The following is a 24,709-nucleotide window of genomic DNA, read 5'->3' on the forward strand; positions in this document are numbered from 1 at the left end:
TCTTTATAACAATCGACTATACAAGTGTCCTCGCAAGCAACTATACATCGCCAGTTTCAAAACAATGCAAGTGACTATACAATTTTAACTGATCACCCTACAACTTCAAAATACGATTAAGTAAAAGATATTGTGACCATTAATTTGTATTTATGTGTTTTATATTGTTGGATTAATTTATAAACATGTGATGGTGATTAAATAATGAAAGCCAGACAGAATACCTTAAATAGTGCAAAATATTAGGCGGGTGTCTTAATTCTCCGATGATGAACAGCAGGTCAACACACGAAAAGTGTATGGAATGTTAATGCTGGTTAACACTCAAAACTTCATTAGTCACTGGTAGTTCAAGTTGCTATCCATGACGCCGTTTATAACTTTAGATTACAAAATAAAGTATAGAATGAATCAAATTGGCGAAAAAATATCCACTATCCATTGTTTCATTTGTCTTAGCAAGTGACCGAGTACCGCTTTACAGACTCGCAACTACGAAATTAAATGATAACATATCAATGCATTTAATTGTAATGTTTGATCACAAACAACAATTCCGAAGCATTTTTGTCAACATAGAGTGATTATTTATTTCAAATACATTGATGTTTACTTCTTATTTATTTGTAATACCCTCTCATATTGTAGCGTTTTATTCAATAGCGATTCAAGAAAAAAGAAGTCTGAATGTTACCAAAATTTAAATCCCAAAATTGAAATCTTTTTTTGTTGAAACTATACTTAATAGTAGTAGTTTCCGGCCACAAACGAAGACTCAAAAATGGTGCTTTCACTATTTCTTCTGGTAAAAATACCTTGCAACATGAATTATATCACATTACTATTAAATAAATGCAATAACCTATCTATGTATACACTTATACAGCTGTATCCATACATTACTTTATGTCCAACTAATATCTAAAAATAAACATTAAAGATGCTCCACCGCCGACAGAGCATAAATGATATTCATCATTTGAACAATAATTAGTGTTTAATCGTGTATACATAAGTCTAATTAACACAAAAAAGAATTAAAATAATGAGTTTTGCCTTTGGGTCATGGGCAATAAGTACTTCATTCCATATAGGATAAATTGCCACGGAATTTTGTCGGGATGCAATTAATGATTTTTTATATTTTTAACTTGAAGTAAAATTAGAAGCTCAAACTTTACAATGGCGGTAATGGTGTAAAGTAAGTAACTTTTGTAAATGAATAAAAATACAAAAATCTAATCGTCTGCTGCTGTTTTTGATAATGAAAAAAATATCATTTTTCAGCGGTGGAGCATCTTTAAAAGTACCAATTTCTTCAGTGTGAAGAGGGTTATACTCGGACTATTGTATGACGAGCTGGCATGAACATTTCACGTTTTACTCGTTATAGAACTTTTCAAATAAAAATATAGAATTAGTTAAAACAAAACAATACGAATACGCTTGAATCACTCTCCGTCCGTCCTAATCATGATGTTCGATATTAAGATGTGCCTAAATGTTACTTGACAATTACTGTTTATAAAATAATTACCGTAATTAAATAAACTAAATACATATTATTGTTTTAGTAATATCTAAAATACAAATAAGTACTTAAAATTGCATTGATTTCTCTTTGATGTCATAAACATGCACATATTCCATCACTTTAAAATAAATGGTTCCATCACTTTAAAATAAATGGAGATGTTGCCGCATGGCCGTTCTAACACCATAATGACCGATACCCAAACTTTCTACCCATTATTTATTCGGCGTAGACTATAGGTCATAGGTCAATACCCAGCCCTGCAGGTAGAACGTTAGAATTGTACCTGCTGTCCTATTGCATGATCGTAAAAGGCGACTAAATTTAGGATCTTATCTTTTCTCTTCTTCCCAACTGACTTTATCTTTCCTAATGCATCGCTTGGCACCGCCTCACTTTTCGCCTTGAGTTGAGCGTTCGCCTCTGTGAGGAAGGCTCTGGGTTCTGTCACCTGGCCGAGACACACCAAAGTCTATACAAGTGGTAGTTTCTGCTCCTGCTTAGCGCTCAGCATTCAGGGAGCGGGACGACTGGTTCGCCCGTTGTCAGTATAATGTGACCGGGTGGGGTGTGTTGCTTGGTGTCTTCGGTGGCATGCTTCAGTGATTTAGCGCTATAAAAAGGGCAACAGTTCCACTATACAAGACACTACATGAATATACCGCAGTCTCCTAAAACACGCATCCTCGCACAACATAGTCACAACCGACAGCATGCACGGGAGGCCGTCCTAACATGACCATAGCTGTTAATAGGACGTTAATTAATCAAACAAAAAACAAAGGTCAATACCATATAAGGACAACACCTAATTGACACACACGTTAGGTCACATTCAACCAAACATTTCCTCTCGCTCACACGAGCTATTTCTGCGCGCGCACCAACGATCATGTCGCATGGCGTATTTGTGACTCGCGAATATCGACATACTAAAAATACTGTACGAATTAAAAGTAGTTACCGAAAATAATACTGCTGCATACGTCATGATAACATCTCAAACACTTTCATTTTATCCAAAAGTAATTCGAGAAAAAAAAGTCGAAAGTTTTTATCAAATTAAAATCTACTAAAATTGAAAAGCCTACTCTGTTGTTAGATATGGACTTGATTCTATACACCTCATCTATCATCATACGCCATCTTAAATCCTATTATAATATTTTTTTTTTAAATTATGTGATACCATTTTAGTAGATTCGTATCAAATACATGTAACCGTAACGATGTCATTTTTCATTAATTGTGTATATGTTGATTGTCAACTCGCAGTGGAATACTGATGTTTCTTAGCTCTATTTCGTTGTTTAATTGCGGATAACCCAACCGTTGATAAATATCAGAACAAGCCGTATTAGTCTCATCAAGGACTCTGATGTCAATGTTGTTTCTCCATTCACGTGCAGTTAATGCGGAATTACGCCTACGAGTGTCTGTGTCTTTTCCATCCGTTGATGCCTGTGTCATTTCCTTAAGACGGAATTTCTCTTTTTCATCAAACGAATAACCTAGAAACTTGTAAATTTCAGCTATACTTCCAGAGACATTTTGTACCAAATTTTCATAAAAAACGGTGTATATTCTTTTAGGGTATACTCTTTCCAATGCAGACGATTCGCGAATATTAGTTCTCATTTTCTCGCATAATGACATCGTTCCAAGAAAGGTTGCCCACCACCCAGCCTTTCTAGCCTTATCTCTTGAATTAAGTATCGCTCTTGGGTCCCTAAAAAGATGAATTATCTTTAGATTAGGGAACTCATGTAATAACTTTAATGCCAAACCGATGCTTAGCCTTGGAACTTTGCTCACTTTGGATACTGCAGTTGGACACTCATTCAGGTATTTATTAAAGCATAAATCCTGTTGATGACACACGGGGCGATTTCTCTGAGTCAACCCAATGGATTTAGAATATTGCCATGGTTGCAGTACGTGTTGATACTTCTGACTGTCACAGTTGTATATTCCCCGCATAACGTTCAGAAATGTATCATCAGTCATGTTGGTTTTATTACTGAAATAAAATAGCATTACTCGTTATTAATTTCATGCTTAATTACAGAAAAAAATACTGTGTGCATTGCATATTCAATACAAATTTGCTAGCTAAGGGTATTCAGTGCACTGTTCCTGAAAGCCTAGGAGAATCTCGCGTCAAAAACGAAAATCCTGATTGGATGTGGTGAGGTTCAACCGACCAATCAAAACGCGTTTTATATGTCAACAACACTGGAAAGAAAAGATGGCAGTGACCCTGGAGACATACCATTCTTTTCAACAACAGTTTCAGGTGACGTAATATTTATATTTTTGTCAATTTTAAAATGTTTTAGATCAGCTAAATGAAGTAATCGGAGACGTTTCTCTCCAAAGATATAGTCAAAGTAAATATAGCAGCGGATTCTGTTTTACAAAGTTAAACAAATTAGATTGACTTCGATTTTGTGATAAAATTGGTCACTGATGCATGAAACACAAACATCGGTTTTCGAACAAATAAACAAATAACTCACAAATATGTTATTTTTTGGTATTATGAATCAGTCGCATAAAACATATTTTTCAAAGCTTGCTGCCATTATCTCAATACATAGATCACCGATACATACTTTGGGATATATTTGTTTAAATACATGGGAATATTTAAGGAATGATTTTTATTGTTTGTTGTTTTACTGGTGTGTAAACTGCATTTTTTGTAACAGATATTTTAAATGACGTGCGTTACATTTCGACTGACCATTTTCATTTAAATTAAGAGTTCAAATAAAATCAAACTCTGTTTTTTCAATGTTATAAAATTGTTGGAACAGCCGGTCACTTATTTTGACATTTAATGGTAATTTGGGCACTTTTATTTTTTACTCCAAAAATAACAAATATTCAAATGGGGCAAAAAAGTAAGCACACGGACCCCCCCATTTTTCTGCCTGATTTAGAAAGAACAACCCTTTCCCTGTTGATATGCAAAATATGAACAAAAGTTTAATACCAGAACTTTTTCTATAAAGGGTTAAATTTGGCAAAAATGGCTGAAAATGGTGCATTTTTTAGCTCAAAATTAAGGGGTAGGGGTAGCATATGTTGTTATTCTGAGAAAAAATATGAGTCTTATTAATCAAAACTGGTATGTTTTTAAAGAAGACTACTGGAACATAAATTCTACAAATATCCATACATATCAAACACCTCGATAGGAAATTATGGCTTTAATCTCATGTGTATATGGTCAAAACCGCAAAATTCCCATAAAATCCAATATTTTGTCAACGAGGTATCTTTGAGTGACAATATCTCAAAAACGAGCACACGGACATATTTTTTTTTCTTCCATTTTCGTTTATAACATGAACTCCTATTTCCAAAAATATATATGAGAAAAAAAGTTTAATACAAGAAAATTTTGACTTCTGAGGAGTACATCCATTTACACAATATTTGATAAATTTTTCATTTGCTGATATATAATTTGAGATTACATTACATTCATACATGCAATATTATTTTTCATACAGATACAATAGGCCTAAATGGATGCGCAACCACAATATTTGCGGAAGTAGGTGTTCCGGTGTGTGTATTCTTGCGCGGCAACACTGCGTTTACGCAAGTGTAAACAATTTCGCAGTTGGTAAGGTTATATAGCAAAGAGAAAACGGAAATGTAAATATATGAGAGTGAAGATTCAATTTAGACAGCTTAAGTATTCGTAGAGAAATATTGATGTATCCCATCTGAGTCGTAAAATTTCTAATTAAACAAAAGAGGAATGGTTATCATCCTAATGTAACTAAGTATATTAAATACCAGCTCCTATAGATTGGCAATACAAACCTGCAAGTGTTGTTATTCATATAACACACGACCCCGTTGTCCATGTGCCCCCATAACTGAAGTGTGTTAAGCGGTTCATATATGTAGAAATTAACACGTCTGAATCCTAGCACCTCGCCCAAGAAAGTAGTTCCGCCTCTCAAATAGCCAATGAGCATGACATCATAGGTCTTATTTTCTGGAATGAGTGAAGCCGGCCGTAGAAGAACCTATAAATAAAGGATAAATCATAAGCTTTCTAACAGCAAGACATCTGTAAAATATAAGGTATCTCATAAGTGTATACGCTGAACTCTCGATAATGCGTTCCCAGCCAAAATCGTTTGGATTCCGCATTTCTCAGACCGTTGATTTTGTGGATCCATTTACTTAGTCAGTCATTAAATCCGTTACCTGAATTACCCGGTCGGATTATCACAGGTTCACAGTATGGTTATTTTTCATGTTTATCTATTTTGCTGAAATTGCCAAGTATATGATAGGATATAAGTTGTAGCTTGATTTTCAGTTATTTTCTGATAAGTGGTCCCTTGGAGGCCGTTAATATGCATAAATGTATGACTCAATGTTTTTCTTTTTAGAAATACTGAGTCAATATTGTACTTGTGCACTCACATTGCCAAAATGGTGAGCCCATCGGAGTTGTATGGTAAGGGCATCGTTCGTCTTATATTTCCATTTTTACTGCAACCCCACTCTGTAACTTCCTTTGAAGATTACAGATTGAGCGACGCCCAAATTCAAAGTCACACAGTTAACTACAATGTACCGTTAACGATTCTTTAAAGTATATCAAAAGACTAAATTACAAGTTCTGGTCTGTTGCTTCAAGTTTTACTATGATATAGACTAGGGGTAGATATATCGTCAGTAAACGTAACTCCTGGAATAGCAAGGATGTGGGCAGGTACAAAAAGGCATCAGTTGGCTAGTCAATGACACAATTAATTTGTATCAAATATCATTTGATCGTTAAAGGGACAATTCATTGAGGTTAATTTTGTTACATAACCACGAACAAAATATGACATAAATGTATTGTTCTACATTCCTTATGAACATATAACAAGAAATATCGACAAATTTCATGACAAAGTTAAGTATTTTGATTGATAATGTTGAAATTAATAATCGTTTATCAATACGATTAAGCAGGTTCAACATTTACGATGTATCCATACACGAGCCAAAGTTACGCATGTTAAACAAATGCTATACATAACCATTGAGGAGTTAAAATTATTTTTAGGCAAGAACATGTATCTAATAAGGTAAACACACAACTGTAAGAGCGATTTGAGTAGTTATAGAAAAAAGTTTATTTACTACACTGGTAATGGATAGGTTCGGCATACAAGACATCCGACCACTCTGTAATGGCGGACAGTAAGCGAGTTTGAACATTTCACATACATTTTACTGCAGTAGGCTTTTCTGGCATATCACAGTAAAACCAACTAATCTAATGTCTATTAGAACTGTTTTGTGTCTGAAATATGCGCATTTTTTTACTGAATTTTCCTTTTAAGGCGATGGGACTCTTTTTTTATAACTGATTTTTTATTCCGGTTTTCATATACAATACACATTACGTAATTATTTCCTTACAATCATTTCACTGTTACCATCTCACCTCCTCTAAATTATCAATCTTATGTACAAAATACTATCTCCATCATCATCATTCCATACATCCTTAAGTCATTATCACATCTTCAAACCACATTAATTCACTCAGTACTCTATTTATAGCTTTATTCATTTATAAACACTACATTAGCTATGATTTCCACATTCAATCATCATTTTCATCCACCTAACACACATCTTTCATTTCCAAACAATTGCTATTATTATTTTTATTTTTATTATATTTTTTTTGTAAAGCTTAAGTATAGATTTAATTCATATTAATATATAACTTATTGTCGAAAAATTGATACTAAAATAAATACATGTGTATTGCACTTTTTGATAGAAAGGAAAAGAAACCAAAAAAGGAAAAAAGGAAATAAGAAGAAAGATAAAAGATAACAAGAGAGAATTAAACAAAAAGGGGATGGTAGGCTACATATTTTTTTTCTTTTGCCTTGTTAAGGTTTAATTTGTATGATACGCAATAAGTAGAATAAAAATGTTAGCAAGAGAGAAAAATATATAAATAAATAAAATTAAGAAAATTCAATGAGTTTTTTTTTCCAATTTACGCCATTCTAAAACAAACTTTTTATTCATCTTATATTTTTTTAATTAAGGAATTATTATGTAATGAGTTGTGAAAGCATCGCATTTTGTAAATATACTCTTTAATAACAATAACTATTTCGTTATAAACCTTATTAATGTATGGATAATTATCAGAAATTATAGCAAATATAAAAGACTTCTTATTCACTGCAAAATGTATGAGTAATGCTTGTGATAGTGCTTCAAAACTTTGCAACAGTGTTTGAACTTCATAACATTCCCATAAAATATGTGTGATGGTGTCCCTTTCAGAGTTACATGTACATAATATACACAAAGCCAACTAAGCCAATTTTACATAAAAAAGAATTAGTTGTCAGAATATGATGAACTACTCTGAACTGAAACCACTGAAGCTTTGTGTTAATGGTGACGTGAAAAGGAATTTTGTAAATATTTACCCAATTATCATCCAAATCATCAAATATCTTGTTCCATTTCAGTTTCCCTGATGGTGATAGGTTATTCTTTACCAATCTATTGTAAAAAATCGTGGAGCCTTTCAGTTTTGTATGCTCAAACAATAGAATTAAATTCAATGGTATAAATGGAATAGCAGCATTATCCATACCTAATTTAACCACTAAAATTACCTTTCTAATTGCCGGTGTGAAACCATGACATTGCAAAAAATTTGTAGTTATTTCGTGTTTCTATGAGAACTCATTAAGAGAGAAGAACCCGCCTTTGGAAATATTTTTCATAACATCACAAATGTGAACAACACCTTTATTATACCAATTTCTATAAAATATTGATTTCCCTCTCATACATTTCTGTTTATTATACCAAAGAGGCGATTTCAAGACAGACTCAATATTTCCCACCTATGATCTGAAGACATACTTTGGAATAACCTTCTTATCTAGCTAAGCCTTAAAGAGGAAATAAAAAAAAATCATCTTCAAGCATTATTCAGATAATCTTAAACTACAATATCTTTCTAAATTTTGTCAGATCCACCATTCCATAAATATTGAAATAAAATTGTATTCAACTTCTTTATAAAATGTTCATTTGGATTGGTAAGAGCAATAAAAAGATGATTAAACTGTGATACTAGTAATGATTTAATAATATGAATCGTACCAATAGGAGTTAAAGACCTCCTACTACAATTTTTTATGAAAGATTTCAGTTTAATTAGTTTCTGGTCAAAATTCAGCTTTGGAATTTCATGAAGATTTACGCTAAAATCAATTCTTAAAAGTTTGAATATGCTTCTTCCCCTCTGTAAGCCCATATGAGTTAGAAAATAATTCTGACTAAACTTTTTATGACCTATCCAAATTACTTGTGTTTTATCCACATTTATATAAAATCATCCAGTTCCCTAATTGTCTCTGTCAGATAATCTCAGATTCATCTAATATAAATGATGTATCACCTGCGTACCGAGATACTAAAATTGGACATTGACATCTAATCCTTTACATTATCAATATGTCTTAATTTAATAGCTAAAACCTCTGCACAAAGTATGAACCAAAATTAAACAATCGAGTCACCTTGACGACATCCCTGTTTAATATCAACAGAAGAAGAGAAAACGCATTTCTACGCAGTTTTCATCTATATATATGGATTTCGCCGTTACTATTCCTATACAACTGTGGACTTTTCATAGCCGGCCAATGAGATTGCAGCCGAAGCCTCGCTCATGCATATTATATCGGCCACCCCACCATTATGTATTTTAATTAGCTAACGTTCAAGGTGTTTGTCATAATGGGGCTTTGTTTGTTTGTTTGTTTGTTTGAGTTTTACGGCCCATCGACAACTAAGGTCATTTAGGGCCAAACTACAAGTCATGCATTAATATCAGGATAAAAGTTCAGGGTAAGAAAAAGCAAGTAAGGACTAAAACACAGATTGTAAACGTTAGTTTGATAAAAAAAGGTTTGCATGGGATAAAATAAATTTGGCTAAAACACATGAGAAAACTCATGCACAATGTTGATGAAACGATGAAATGTTGAGTTGATACGATGTATGATGAGAAAACGTTCATATTTTGCTTAAAATACCGATCTCTTTGAGATAATTAATCATAATGGGGCATTTATCGTCTTAATGACGACACTTTGTATAGATATGTAGAATGATTTTGAAAGTAAAATTATCGTTCTTTCCAACGGTAGTAACCGTTTTTATTACAATGTACTTTTATAGCCGCTAAAGGTAGGCGGGTTAGAAATTTTAAGTCTGTGAGTTTCCATTCTTCTCTTATATAGCACCATGTAGAATATAATTTTTATCGTTTTTTTTATCTAGGCCTCTAAAACGTCTAAACATTGTCTTAGGGCACTCTGTGAGTCCATGATTATATAATCTGTAACTAATTCTCAGATCCCTGTGGTCGACGGCACAGTGCACGTGCCTTTAATATCCATACCGACCTCAACAGTCAGTTACACAACAGCTCTACACATTACATGGCTTTCACACAAAATCTACATATTTATAAATAATCCGAGTCACTGAATATACACTAGTGTCCTTTAAGGAACAAAAATACATAGCTTCCCTGGTAATGGGAATATGCAATCTCTATGGTCCGTCCGTTTATATCTGGTCAACACCACACAATATATGTATACATTGTATATTATAAGACTCTTTCATATGTGGATATGAAGAATAGGGATATTCTCCAGAGGGTCACCAAATATACATGTAGTAACACTCGAGGCTTGCCGAGGGTTTTGCAACATTTTGTGATCCCGAGGGTAGAATATCCCTATCCTTCGTATCCACTAAGCTTCATACATGAAAAAGTACGTGATACTTCCAACAAAAAATCCGTTGTTTTTTTTATAGTAAAACCAGTCAAGTTTGTGAAAAAAATGTTAAAAGGAAATATAATTTTTGTTGACGTCGTGACGTCCCGAGGCTTTATTCCATTGGTAGTCATGAATACAGCGACAGGGGGCATAAGTGTATTGCCCTAGACCAGCCAGTATTACACCCGTAGGTATGAAAGAAATACATATCTGTCACTAGTTAACGCGAAATATCGTTCAAGCCTGTAACATGTTACCTTCAGAAAGTGTCAGTGTGCAAAATTAGCTTTATTTCTGAGATAACCTTCCTCCAAATGCTATCATAATAAAGTTTGCGTTTAGTCCCTTTCTGTAATAAAGCAAACAACTTCCCGTCTACACTGTAGGTATTCTGAACAAAACTCAGTTGATGTAATTTTTCAACATCCTACGCTTGTGAACAATATAATGTTTTGTCCTTCTCCTGGTAAAATTCACAATCACGTTTCTAGGCTTGGTTCCTCTGTATGTCCCTAGTCTATGAACTATGCTAATATCTTCTTTGCACAAACCAACTTTCAACTTATCATTCAGGAGGCCTACCACCTTTTCTACACACTTCTCTACAGATTCCTTATCCTTGTTCTGAGATCCAACAATCCGAATGGAATCCTTTCGTCCATGTTGCTCCATGTCGTTGATTTGTCTACTAAAACAGCCCTGCAACTCTTCACATCGTGTCTCTAAGTTTTTAACTGTTTTCTTTAAATAAAGACTTTTATTTTCAAGATCCTTGATTCGTTCCTCCAGGTGATCAGTTCAAAATTTTACTTCGTCAACAAATGACGCCATTCAATTTAATTTCTAGTCTCAGTATTCAGGTGTCAAAAGCGAGGATATAGCTTTCGTAATCTCATTCGTAAGTCTCTGATCCACATGTTCCTCACAACTATCGGTTTCACTTCTTGAGGAATATCTTGTGGTATGCTTTCCCTCTTCCATACATGGTTAAGTGATAGTTATATAATAAAGTCACCAAAAATCACACCAATATATGTACGTTCACTAATAGTCCATATAGTATATGTACGTGGTTAGTAGTAGTCACCGCGGGGCACTCAATCCATCGTTACGTTCCAAAACGGCAAAATGCACACCTTTTTCTTCATGAAAATTATGAAATATCTTGATATATCGACATACAAGAATTCCAAAATCTCATTGTCTTAAATTTAGCTTCTTCTTTGTAGAAAATACAGTAATATTCGCAGATTTTTGCAGAGCAAATTTTCCACCGACTGCTCGCCGCGTAACCAAGTGATCTTTCTGCAATGGGACTCTTGTTTAACATATTTGTTTTTTATCACAAGGACATATTCGTTGTAAGGTAGGGCAATGTTCCTCTTATTTCTCTACACACCATAGTCTTTAAAAATGATCGTTACTGTCAAACATTATAGGAGTGGGACGACTGGTTTTCCCGTTGTTAGTATAATATGACCGGATGGGGTGTGTTGCCTGGTATCTTCGGCGGCATGATTCAGTGATATCACACTATAAAAAGTGCAAAAGTTCCACTGTACAAGAAGACAAAAAACTAATATACCACAGTCTCACAAAACACGCTCCAAGCACACCGCATACATGGGATGCCATTCTTACATGACTCTGGCTGTTAAATATGACGTTAATTTATTCATACAAACAAACACATTATATTTCCAATTTCACTACAACCCCAGTGTGTAATCTTAGTTTAATGTGTCAAAATAGTTTTAGTCTTTCGAACTGATTCACTTAGTAGACAAAGGACTAGATATGATAATGGGTCTTTTTGGCCCCTAAATCTACCAAATTTTAAATAAAGTATTTAGAAATGAAGTTGCCGCGTTTGAAATATTGAATACACCCCTGATAAAAACTTAACGATGTTTTTGTTGACAGAAAGTATGCTTTTGCTATATAACCATGGTAACTTTGCATAAATTATGCAAATTTGAAAATTTGTCAATTTTGGCATATATTTTGATAGTTTTTCTTTTAAAAGCAATAGAGCGCATTCTAGAACAAACTTTATATTTTAAGAGAATTAGCAGACTCGAAAAATACATCATTTTTGAGAAATATAAAGTTTGTTCTAGAATGCGCTCTATGTTAACTAGATGAAAAACTGCATAAAAAATGCCAATTTTGATGAAATTTTCACATTTTGCATAATTTATGCATAATAAAATGGTTGCCATGGCAACTAGAACTGCTATATTACCTTATAGCACTATCAAATATCTCCAGTATGTAGTTAATATTTGAAATGCAAGAATAACATCTTAAAATAACAGACTTTGAAAAATAGCGGATTTGGGGGCCATAGATGACCCTTACCATATCTAGTCATTTTATATAAAACTACTAAAAGACAAATATTTTTGTACCTATATCGCGTACAAAGACGATCATACGATGACTAAAAAACAAGAGGCACAGATGGGCTATGTCGCCCGCCTGTTTTTCTATGCGACCAAATGTTCTTAATACAGATTTACTGTTCATATTTATATACATCATACATGCATATGCTTACCTTCTAAAATATGTTGTATTTCCTAGATATGTATCCTTAGGAATAAAAATGTAAAACGAAACACATAGCAAAGCTATGAAACAGTATATAAGTATCCGATGCCTCATCATCTTTTAACGATGTGTAATGAAATACCAGTTTCTGTAGTAATGATAAATCTAGATCTGCACATGCGTGTTTGATTTTTATCAAATATTCTATATCAGGTCAGCGGTGCGAGACCAAACCGGGGCACTTTAAACATAAACACATATATCACAGTAGGCGAACTCCAGTGTATAAATACTGGACGTTGCGACCGCCGAAGCGAGATATTAAATAAAACAGAATAGCGGGTACTGATATTCAATGTGTGTTTTTATCATTCTAGGGACTTTATATATCGTGTTGTATATCAAAATAGATTCAGCGGTTATTAACCACTTCATAATCGTTTATATATAAATATATATATAATCAACCAAAAATCAACAACACCAGCATTCAAACCGGCCTAATTTCTGCAATTCTAATAACAAATTTGACGAATTTTTTAATGATTCTAAATATATGATGAACAAAATATGTATTGAGAGACAACCTAACAATGTGTGTGGAAAAAATGATTAAAAATGTCCACGATCATGTCTTTTATTCGTGGGCTACTGTATAGCTTGTAGCTGTTCATGACGGAATTGACTATATGGTTCGTAGTGATTATAATGTCGATTCCTAGCGATTTGCTGTATGTGTCTTCTAGCTTTTCATCGTATTAGATACATATACCTGTACCAGTGTTTTGTATATCATATTAAGACATATTTAATAAATGACACTATGCAATTTGAATTCAAATTTCCATTTAAATCTTAATCACACGTGTAACGAAATACAAAATAACACCAAACTTATACACGGGAACATATTTAGAGTCTTAAAGACGTTATTGATAATTACAGCTGTTAGATATGTTTCAAGGTACTACATACTGTGTATTTAGCCATATTTTCATCATTTCAATTCTAGTTTGTATGTAATTCGAAGTTTCTACTTGTACATGTTAATAGCTTAGAACTGCGGACGAATTGCAATCCCGGGTTGGTTGGTATAGTAAGTAAGATATATTTAATTATAATGTCACACAGGTAAAACAAAATGCTACATTACATCACATTTGTACATATAGAATAAATTAAAATTTCCAGCCTAAAAAGACTTACACGAGTTACTAATTTAAAAGGGTACATTAAATAAGACAATACGCTATTTCCAATAGTACCACGAGTATCAGTATTATTGTAAAATAGAACCGTCAGTAGAATCTGGTTATTTATAATCCAATATTATCATAGGACCAAACTGTATACAAAGTCATAAAATAACGCCTTTCTGCGACTGAACATATTAATAATAACTGAAGATAAAAGTCGACATTTATTAGGCCCTCAAGTAAGTACTTTGATGTTGAAACTTTCTTAAAAACTGAAACTATTTTGTTACAATTATATACTGTATTAATATAGAATGTACATTTAAATTAAAGCCCACTATCCGTATCCGACTTATTTTTTCATAATCTAGAAAAATGGTGAAAAACAAATCCTGTTATAAATCTAACAGGGATACACTGTAGGACTTATATCAAGATGAATGATAATGATTCGGAAACTTTTGATAAAAATCAAATAAACATTAGTCAAACAAGCCGAAGTAAGCCGACATTGTAACGTCGTTGCCGAAAACGTCATGTGACTACCGTAACAACGTAACGTCTGTCGGAACTCTTTTGAGAACGGGTCATGAATTTTCCGACTTCCGTAACGTTCGTCAATAATCGTAAATTCTATGGCGACCAGTTTAAAATGAAGGCATGTTTACAAGTATCGACTTTCAACAACTGCTGTTCAAAAGTTATTAAAAATCATTTTAAATATTCTTTGATATAACTTAATTTCAACTCCATCTACAAATACTAACAATTTCGGTGTATATTTGTGTTTATAGTTACGTATAGTGTGGCTTTAACGTTTCAGTTTTCATTTTAATTGAAAAAATGACAAAATAAATGACAATAAATATAAACATAACTAATCTCGTTGCGCACATCGAGCACCCCATCATGTGATCACACATATATCGCTTTTTTCCCATTTTCAAGTAATATTTACTAATACAATAACATGAAAAGGTTAAAATATATATCGCTTTATCCACTACACTTCTTCTAATGATATCATATAATCAAGTCATTGGAGATGGTATTGTTGGAAATTCCCTTTTCAAGTTCTCTGGCTTCTGATTGGTCAACATTCAGATAGTGTCTGTTTTCAGTGAAAATTGGAGTGGTACATTGGGGTTTTTGAGTAATGCCGAACCAAGTATGTATATATGAACACCACAGTTGAATGACTTTCCCTGAAGGCTTATTTCTTTTGGAATTATTTGAATTTTTTACTGCTCTTTCTAAAGATGTAAATTTACAAACGCAATTTTAAGAACAGTACTCTTGTATACAGTGGTCAATGATGTAATCAAAATCTTCGCAACTCTCTGGGCAATAACTCCATTATCCATGTCTTAATTCATCAACAGACAAAATGGTAGGGTGTGTTGCTTGGTGTCTTCGGCGGCATGCTTCAGTGATATAGCACTATAAAAAGGACAATAGTTCCACTATACAAGAAGACATAACATGAATTTACCGCAGTCTCCCAAAACATGCACCTCGCACAACATACATGCAACACACCGCATACATGGGAGGCCGTCCTTACATGACCATAGCTGTTAATAGGACGTTAATTAAACAAACAAACAAACAAACAAAATGATTAATACAACATTTCATACAGTCATAAAAAACAATATCGCTATCAAAATACAGTCTTCTCGCTACAAGCAATACAGTACCGTGTCCAAGGGTGATGTTTATAATCGAGGTTTAATTTGTTTTCTATAATTCGAATGCTTTCTATGAGAAGTACTTTGAATTAAAGCATAATCAAATGGAGAAAAAAAATCGTAAAATGTAAGTGAAAGATGATCTACGAGTTAAATATTCACAATTTGCGAGACTATCGGCCACAGAGAGTACAAATTAGTATCAAAGGATAATGTATATATATAAATTATATTTTGTGACAGCATTCCTAATCATGCGACAGTATCGAAAACTTGACCTTGATATCACTACTGTCAAATATCTCAATTAAAATGTAATGAATTAACCATTAATCCACAATTAAAATCTAAAAAATCATTAAATGTGGTCATTACTTTTAGGTAGAAAAATTCTATTAAACTAATTAATTTATGAAATAATGACCATTAATACAAATATATGTAATTAATATTCATTAAAAGTCCATCATTTTAACCAATGATAAAAGTAATAGGTAATTAAATGAAGAAATATGAATATTTAATGATAATTAATAATTCTTTTAATTGTCAATATTCATATAAATTAATCAATTTTAATGATCATTATATTTTAATGAATTTCTAGTTCGGGGAACAACAATAATAATGATCATTAATTTATGCTTCAGGTAATTAAATTGAATACTTGGACTTAACATTGCATTTTAATAGTCATTAAATTATGTTAGAACTATGAAATTATTAATGATCGATATAATTTAAGGATTATAATTAGCTAGGCAAAACATTAAACATGTTCATGGTATAATTAATGGAAATTACAAATTTAGTCAGTCATTCACCATGTATGATAATTAGCTACATGCATGTACCTGGTATAACTAGCTGATTTTATTAACAAAAATATCTAGCTAGTTTGCAAATCAACCTTGCAAATTGCATGTTATACATGTACTCTACAATAATGTGTATTGATATTGATTATTATTTTAAAATCTGTCCATTAAACATGCTGTTGGTTTGTCAAATAAAGTATATACCCAGATCTATCTATGCATTTCTTGGTTTTCTTTTGCTGTTTAAAAACCACAAGTTTCCATCATTTTCATCTACAGCAGTCACTAGAGGTGCAGATAGTTTGTCCACATGTATAAGAAATCTCCTTCCTTCCCGATTGATCATCTCAGGCACAAACCATAGACTTGTTTCTTCATCAAAATGACAGTTATCATAATGCATGATGCTAGCAAAGTGGGTTACAGTACCACTTCCTTCATCAGTGTGGCAAATGAAATGTTCTATATGGCCAAAATATAAATATTTCCCTGGAGAAAGCTTTTGTTGATCTCCACCTTTATCGAGTTCAAAGCAAATGAAACTTGAATCTGTTTTAGCAAAGGACTTCAGAGTCTTTTTACTAGTATATATCACTGATCTTCCAGTCATAGAGTCACTCATTTCAAGACGATGGCATTTGAAGACAGCACAATTCTCTTTCGTACAAGAGCAACCAGTGCAGGTTTTATGTATTGTCTGTAATTCACGCTTTCTGGGATGATACACAACTTTTCTAGACTTCTCACGTTCATAATCACTTATTTCGTCTAAGAAAGCATCTGTGAAACCTTGTGGCATTTTCCCAGATTGAATCATAAATTGACACCAGTCATAGATCCTGTAAGTTTCAATTACAGTTGATTCCGGGTGTCGCATGTTCATAGTACGTTTGCATATCCAGGAGTTGAACCTCTCATATACATACATCCAGGTTCCGTACACAGGACCAAATGTCCTAATTCCTTTCACAATATGGTGTAAAATATGTGTTGTAATATTTTGAAGACTAACAGGTAAGGTATTTTCCATCTCAATGAGGGCTTCATTTACTTTTGACTCAAGTGCTTCTAGATCATCTAAACACTGATGCTCCTCGCATAATGATGCCAAGGCATCAAGCAAACTAAAAAAGCTTTTCCTACACTGGACTGCGAGGCATCCTCTCAAGCAAAACTTAAGAATACCATGACATGCTAATTGTTTCCAGTCATGGGATTTTAGAGAACCACTACTTTTACAGATGAATGGTGACGGTTTCACTCCAAAATCCAATGGGGGACGAATGCTACAGGCTCTTTCATCAGCTACTTTCATTTCATTATCTGTCATCACAAACCTGTAGATTGTTTTTGAGTGTTTTGCTGACCCACCACTAGTACTTGCAGTGCCCTTCTGTTTGATTGGCTGACTAAATGCATATTTTCTGTCATCAAGATTTGTATCAATTGTTGGTCGATTATGCTTCTCTTCAGACATCACTATCTTTGACAGTTCCATCCCTTTGTTGGTGAAGAGCTTCATGACATTTTGTGTAACGTCTTTCACTGTATGACATGCATCAGGTTGTGTTTGGTCAATACGATGTCCGTCTGCACTTAATCTTTCTAATGCATACTTCCCTTTGCAGCCTGTAGCACTAGCAATCATGGATTTGTTTATCTTTGTAGAGGTTTTATCATAAGCATCACGATAGATTTTTTCTGACTTCTCATCTCTGATTTGTGGAGCTAATTCAGAAATCAAAGCATTACCAGTACGGCCATGATCATGATCTGCAGTATTAATATTATGTTTGTAGAGATGGTTACATGGGTATATAACCTTCTTTAATATTGAGCAATACTTTCCCCTTACATGACACCAATGACATGCTGAAATCCCGCCACTTCCTTGCAGGTTGAATAGTTTTGACAATCCTGGATAGTCTAGAATGTACATCAGTAACTTAATTTTCACATGAACATTTGCCTTTAAATAGCTGTCATAGGTTTTACACTTAGTTAGATGCAATAGTTCATCAACCATGATTTCAAGGTATGGGTCAAGTTTAGATGCTTCACTTCTGCCACCTGGAATTATTCCAACCAGTAATATATTGCCAAACGCATTCCTTGTTTTACGTGGTAGGTTAAGTAGTGTAAACATCATAGGTGTCATAGAATATTGCACACCAATATTGTGGAATGGATTCACTCCATCCAATTCAAAAGCGAGTGAGATTCCATTCCTATGCCCTTCGAAATGACCATCAGGAGAATACATCTCTTTCCACAAAGGGGAATCGTGAACATCCCACATATTGGAATGTACATGTTGGTAAGTGTCTCCTGGGTGACTCTGTACCAACTTTGCAAGGCTCTCTTCTCCAAAGTACCTGGCGAGACGGGGCCCTAAGGGAAGATAAATGAATTGTTTTTTCTTTGTTGATTTGCACACTGCACAGTTTTGTTCCTTCATCTTCTCACCATCAGTGAAGACAAGACAGTCATTTTCACACACATGATATATTTGTTTTGGACAAACAAATGAATTAATCATCCTTCTTGCCTCCTTATAAGAAACTGGAATCCTAGTACAGTCTTTTTCACTGGTAGTGTTACCCAAATTAAGAAAACAGTCCATCCGTAATTCATTGGAAAATTGTGTCTTGCTCATAGATGGATGGGAAGAAAACATATGAAACTTCATAGCTAACCATTGTAGAACTGTCACATTTGGGTAATTTTTCATTTTTTCAATGGCTATTCCATTGCTGTATATACTTTTATCATGTTGAACAGTCCATGCAGATCCATTTTCAATTTTCTCGTCATGCTCAGACAATTCAGTCACATAATCTGATTCTTCTTCACTGGATACTGATGAATCATCATCATTATCAGAAAACCATTTATCACTAGATTTATCTGATAAGATTTCGCCATTGTCAAATGTGTTTGGAATTAGTGATGATGTATTTGTATGATCCTCTTCTGTAGTTAAATGATCATCCATGGATGAATCAACCATTGGAACCCAGGAGCAATCACTGTAATGACAATAAAAAAATAACAAAACATATTATAGATAAATTATTTTTGTGGAAAATGAAACTATCGTGATCTATGAATAATATATAAACATTTTAAAAAGGTAATGAACGCACTGTGCATACATATTTCACATTTCAGGATTGGGAAGGGGTCAATTTAACAGAATGTGTTGATATTTGGCTTTTAAATGTTATCTTTTCACATATTGCAAAAATATATTTTTTTTTCTGTAATTAATGATACCTTTATTTATGTAAGTTTAAAACTTTTAAACAAGAAGAATATTTTGTTAATGTGCCAATGGCTATTTGTTTTGTATTCAAATAAGGTCCCAAATAAGATTGTATTGTGAAGTTATTATACCTTAGTGAGCATATAATTTCCTTCTCCGAGTCTGCATCCTGGAGATCCTGATTTTCTGGTTGATTTTCCAGCAGTTTTATTGAATCAGTAGCATCTGAATCTCCTTGATTTTGATCACCCGGCTCAAGCAAGTTTTTTAACCTATGGACATATAATACAATAACATCAGAAAACTTTATGGATTACAGTAGCTATTTTAATTACGGTTTCATGTTTTGCTGCAGTGTAGGATTAATTCGCTTTTACCGGTGAAATTACTAAAACGACAGAACGATTGAGTTTTGATAATAGTGAGCGCAGCTCGAACGGATCCAAAAATAATGTATATATATATATATAACAAGCAACTGTTATAAATATAAACCTTTTTTCTATTTTTACTTACGTCAGTTTTCTCCGTTTTTGACGAGGGGAACCTGGTGGCCTCGGACTAGTCGATCCGTCTGATGTATCAGCACATTTACCGGGCGAATCAACTATGTGTTTTCCATATCTTAACAAATGATCTTGTATAGTTCGGAAGTCGATTGGTTTCTGACATGACCGACAAATTTTACATGAGCATCTTGTTTTTCTTCTCGGCATGTTGTTTACCGCTCAGCTTGCTCGCGGCATGTACGTCTGATCTTCTTCATGCAGACGCTTAAGAATCCTAGCGTAGCAAGCGTTGCCAACAAGCGTCTGCTTGACCGAGAAGTTAAGAAATATGGACCAATCACAACTCCCCATTGTAGTCAGCTCAAATTCAGAACCCGCGTGTTTTCAGATGCAGCAAACACACTCATCCGTTAAGATTAGTTAGTTTCGACATGCAGAATTAATTATAACACTTTATCGATGATGGATATGTATACGTTATTTACACCAGATGGTCAAAACGCAATGAAAGGTAAGGATTGTGAATTTTACCAATTTTCAGTCAGATTTGTTTTTGTAAATTGTGTAATGTTTGCGCGCCATGAGCATACGACACGACAGGAAACTCGTAATTCAAATTATTATACCATTCTCATTTTGCCACGTAATATCAACTCACTGAAAATAGTTAAAGTTCCGTGTATGTTTATAGAGTAAGATTGGATATGGTACATTAACTACATACGCATTGTATAAAGTTTGTAATTTATTGCAGAGGAAAATTGTTTAATCGATATTGAACCACGTGATTGCGCGATACCAAAGTAACCATATATATTTTTTCAATATTCTAGAAGGTATTTATATGTCGATTGGTATATATTTTGTAATATAATGTGTCAACTTTATATTAAGAAATTTTTTAAAATGCTGATGAATTTTTTGGCACCAATCATTGTCATGTGTGCAAAGCGACAAATTTTCCGGACTTTGGCAAGTCTAAAATAGAATTATACTTGTCTACTGTGTACATGTATTCCAAAAACTTTAGATTTCAAATCAATTTTTCCGAAATCACACTAATAGAGATCTAGAGTAATAAAATAAAGGAAAACATATCATAAATACAGAATCATATTATATTTAATATGTGTAGTAGGACTGGATTGTTTTGTTACATGATATAAAATATAATTCAAATTTATTGAGACACAATATTCAATAGTTAATTTGTTTTATTTAAATTTCCAGAGAATGGTATTTCAATGGATGATTTAACCACATTCACTGAAGGCGACATTCAGGATTTATTCAAAAACTTTTCTGATAGAAGGAAAGCAAGGCAAATTTGTTCACGAAGCTTAGGGGATCATCAATATCATGATAAGGATTCCATATCGGTCCGAGATACTGAGGAAAGTACGAGTAACTTAAGTTCACAAGATCTTGACCAGACTCCTAAGGCAAAGTATAGTGTTGAAAAAATGCTGAAGAAAAAAACACTGAGAGGGAAAAGTTCTCCAGCACAAAAGTATTTCAGCTGCCTGATACGTGACGCAGCATCTGCAGCAAGAATTTGGAATGATCCAAAACCTATCAATGAAATTCCTGGAAGGAAAAAAGATGTGTTTTTGAACATCTTAAATGAAAATGTGCCAGAACTTCAGGGTTCAAGATCAGAAATATTAGTGAGATTAAAAGAGCACCTTCAAAACAGGAGGAAGTATCTTCTGGACAAGTCTACAGGCAAGAGGAAATGCAAGAAAAAGGATTACCGCCATGCAATTCAGGCTTCAGGTGTCCAGCAGGAAACGAGCACTAGTAGTGTAAATAGTAGTTACACTGGTACATCAAATGACTCTATTAGTACGCAGAGTAAATCTTCTAAGATGGAGAATACAGAATTTAATCCTGGAGATGTTGTGTACTTAAAAGACAAAAGTGGTAATTTGATATTAGGAAGTGGAATTTTGGTTAGCTACGAACCTGTGTTTTCGCAGATTGTTTTGAAGACGAAAAATGAGGATCTGTCCAGTGAACTGGAGCAATGTGAACTTCCAGACATGGAAAAATGTCTTGGGGACATTCCCCCAAAATCCCTGATAACATACTTTTCTAAAAGACTGACCAAAAACAAAAGAGTGCAAAAAGTTGACAACACCGATACTAGTAGTACTTCAAGTGATTCTTCTCTGAAGAAAGGCAAAACTGAACAAGTAAACATGCAGCGTGAACAATCCAAGGAAAAACACCATTCAAAGAAAAGAAAATGTTTGGACTTTTCTGAGACTATTGTAGATTCTCAATCTGAATTGCCTAAGATTACGAAACGGAAGAGGATGATAAATGTGGGTGAGAAAACAGAGATGGAATACCAGTATTCATCGTTTGTTTTTATGGAGTGGGGAGGTGGGGAAGTCTATGCAGGACTACGGAAGAAAACTCCAACACACGAAATGATAATTAACGCAAGTAAGCCATGTCTGAAATTTAAAAGTGAACATGAAGAAAGTCACAAATACGCGGAAAATGTGTTAGAAAACTTGGAGCTGTGTGGAGCTGCATGCAAAATAAATGACAAGGACTGTCAATTAGATGTTGACATGAAATTTTGCATCTTTGAAGAGGAGTTCACAGAAATGATGCAATCAGAATGTCTTCGTCTTGTGATAAAAAAGGCGAAAGAGATAGAGGTTTTGCCTCACATGAAGAAACAATTTGTGGAAAAGATTTCAAAAAACCTTCAAAGTTATTTGTCAAATTGAAACTTCGAACTGTTTGACCATGCATGTCGTCTTTGTTGAGGAACTCAAACTTAGAACATTAAATCTTCAGTTTTCGTGACATTTAAGTAGGGGTTTTAGAACAGATTCAAGTAAATCTGTTTCAGTTGGCTTTTTACTTTATTTGAGACAGCTATTTAGATAATTCTGATATCCAGGAGGACTAGATGTCGATCATTTTGGAAGAAGACTTTTAACATTAATCATAATGTTACACTTGACATTATTCAGGAGGAACATTAAATTTAACTTTTTTTAGCACAGATTTAAAATCTGATTTAATTGTCTCTACTGAGTTACAGATATATATATAATGCATGCATATAGTTCCAAGAGCTAGAGTTGGAAATAAATGTTATATTTTAAAGACAAATAATAACATAAGACTTTTCAATTTGTATTGATTTCTTTATTCTCATGTTAATGGTAATTCAAAAAGTGAACTGTACTGGTAATGTAGTACAACTTACTATAGTCTGTTCAATATCAATTGCATGATTTGAAATCTATTCTGTATGATTCTGCAGTAATTAAGGACTTTGAATTATGTACAATTCATTAATTTATTATTAATTTGCAATTGATAGGTCATTACTTTTTGTTTACTGAAATTAATGATACCATTACAAAAATAATTATATGATTTAACAAAAAAAAGTAATGATCATCTCTGTAATGATATCATTACTTTTCATTACTTTTGTACCCTTTTAATGACATTAATTAAAATTAATCATCATTAAAATCATTTTTCTTAATGAAAGTTAATGGCCATTATTTTATTAATTATCTAATGTTGTAGCAAATGTAATGGTCATTAATTAAAAATATATATTAAAGATCATTAAAAAAATAATAGTCATTAAAAACCATCAAAAAAAAATAATGATTTTGTAATAAAAAGTAACGAGCAAGGCAATTAATTTGCACATCATTAAAAGGATACAAAACTAATGATCTAATTTTAATTGCTTTTTGATGGGCAATTAATAGCCTATTAGACAGTAGTGATGCATACTGTGTTTTCAAAACAAATCTCTCGCTTCGGCGGTCGCAACATCCGGTATTTATACAGTGGAGTTCGCCTACTATGGATATGACATAGTATGACCGCACAAAGAACACTTTTAAGACAACTGAGGAATTAGAGGTGAATTTAGTAACTATTAAAGATGCTCCAACGCCGACAAAGCAAAAATGATATTCATCATTTGAACAATAATTGGTGTTTATTCATGTATATATCTAATTTACACACAAAAATAATATAAAATAACGCATTTTGTCTTTGGTGTATGCTCAATCAGTACTTTATTCCACATAGGATATACATGTAGTGCCACAAATTTTTTACGGGATGCAATTAATTATTTTTCAAATTTTTAACGTGAAATTAAATTAGAAGCTCAAACTTTTCAATGGTGGTAATGGTGTAAAGTAAGTAACTTTTGTAACTGGAGAAAATAATTAATCTCCATCACCTGTTTTTGATAGTATAAAAATACCAGCCG

The 24,709-nt window shown here is 33.3% G+C and overlaps 1 protein-coding gene across 1 annotated transcript; it reads right to left on the minus strand.

The window, feature by feature from the left end:
- Positions 1-2,710: 2,710 nt before the first annotated feature.
- On the minus strand, positions 2,711-11,076 carry LOC138330556 (carbohydrate sulfotransferase 1-like). The gene is made up of 3 exons (XM_069278119.1): positions 10,987-11,076; positions 5,375-5,583; positions 2,711-3,554 (listed from the first exon to the last, which is right to left on the minus strand). Exons 1-3 carry the CDS (start codon positions 11,074-11,076, stop codon positions 2,777-2,779), a joined length of 1,077 nt encoding a protein of 358 aa, XP_069134220.1. The 3' UTR covers positions 2,711-2,776.
- Positions 11,077-24,709: the final 13,633 nt, after the last annotated feature.

This window comes from Argopecten irradians, chromosome 9 (assembly GCF_041381155.1).
Source record: "Argopecten irradians isolate NY chromosome 9, Ai_NY, whole genome shotgun sequence".
Lineage (NCBI taxonomy): Eukaryota > Metazoa > Mollusca > Bivalvia > Pectinida > Pectinidae > Argopecten > Argopecten irradians.

Coding starts and splice junctions, on each gene's coding strand:
- LOC138330556 (XM_069278119.1), bottom strand. CDS start 11,076: ATGGAGCAACATGGACGAAAGGATTCCATTCGGATTGTTGGATCTCAG. Junction 5,584..10,986: donor AGAAGTGTGTAGAAAAGGTG/GTAGGCCTCCTG, acceptor CTTTATTTATAG/GTTCTTCTACGGCCGGCTTC. Junction 3,555..5,374: donor ATGAATAACAACACTTGCAG/GTTTGTATTGCC, acceptor ATTTTATTTCAG/TAATAAAACCAACATGACTG.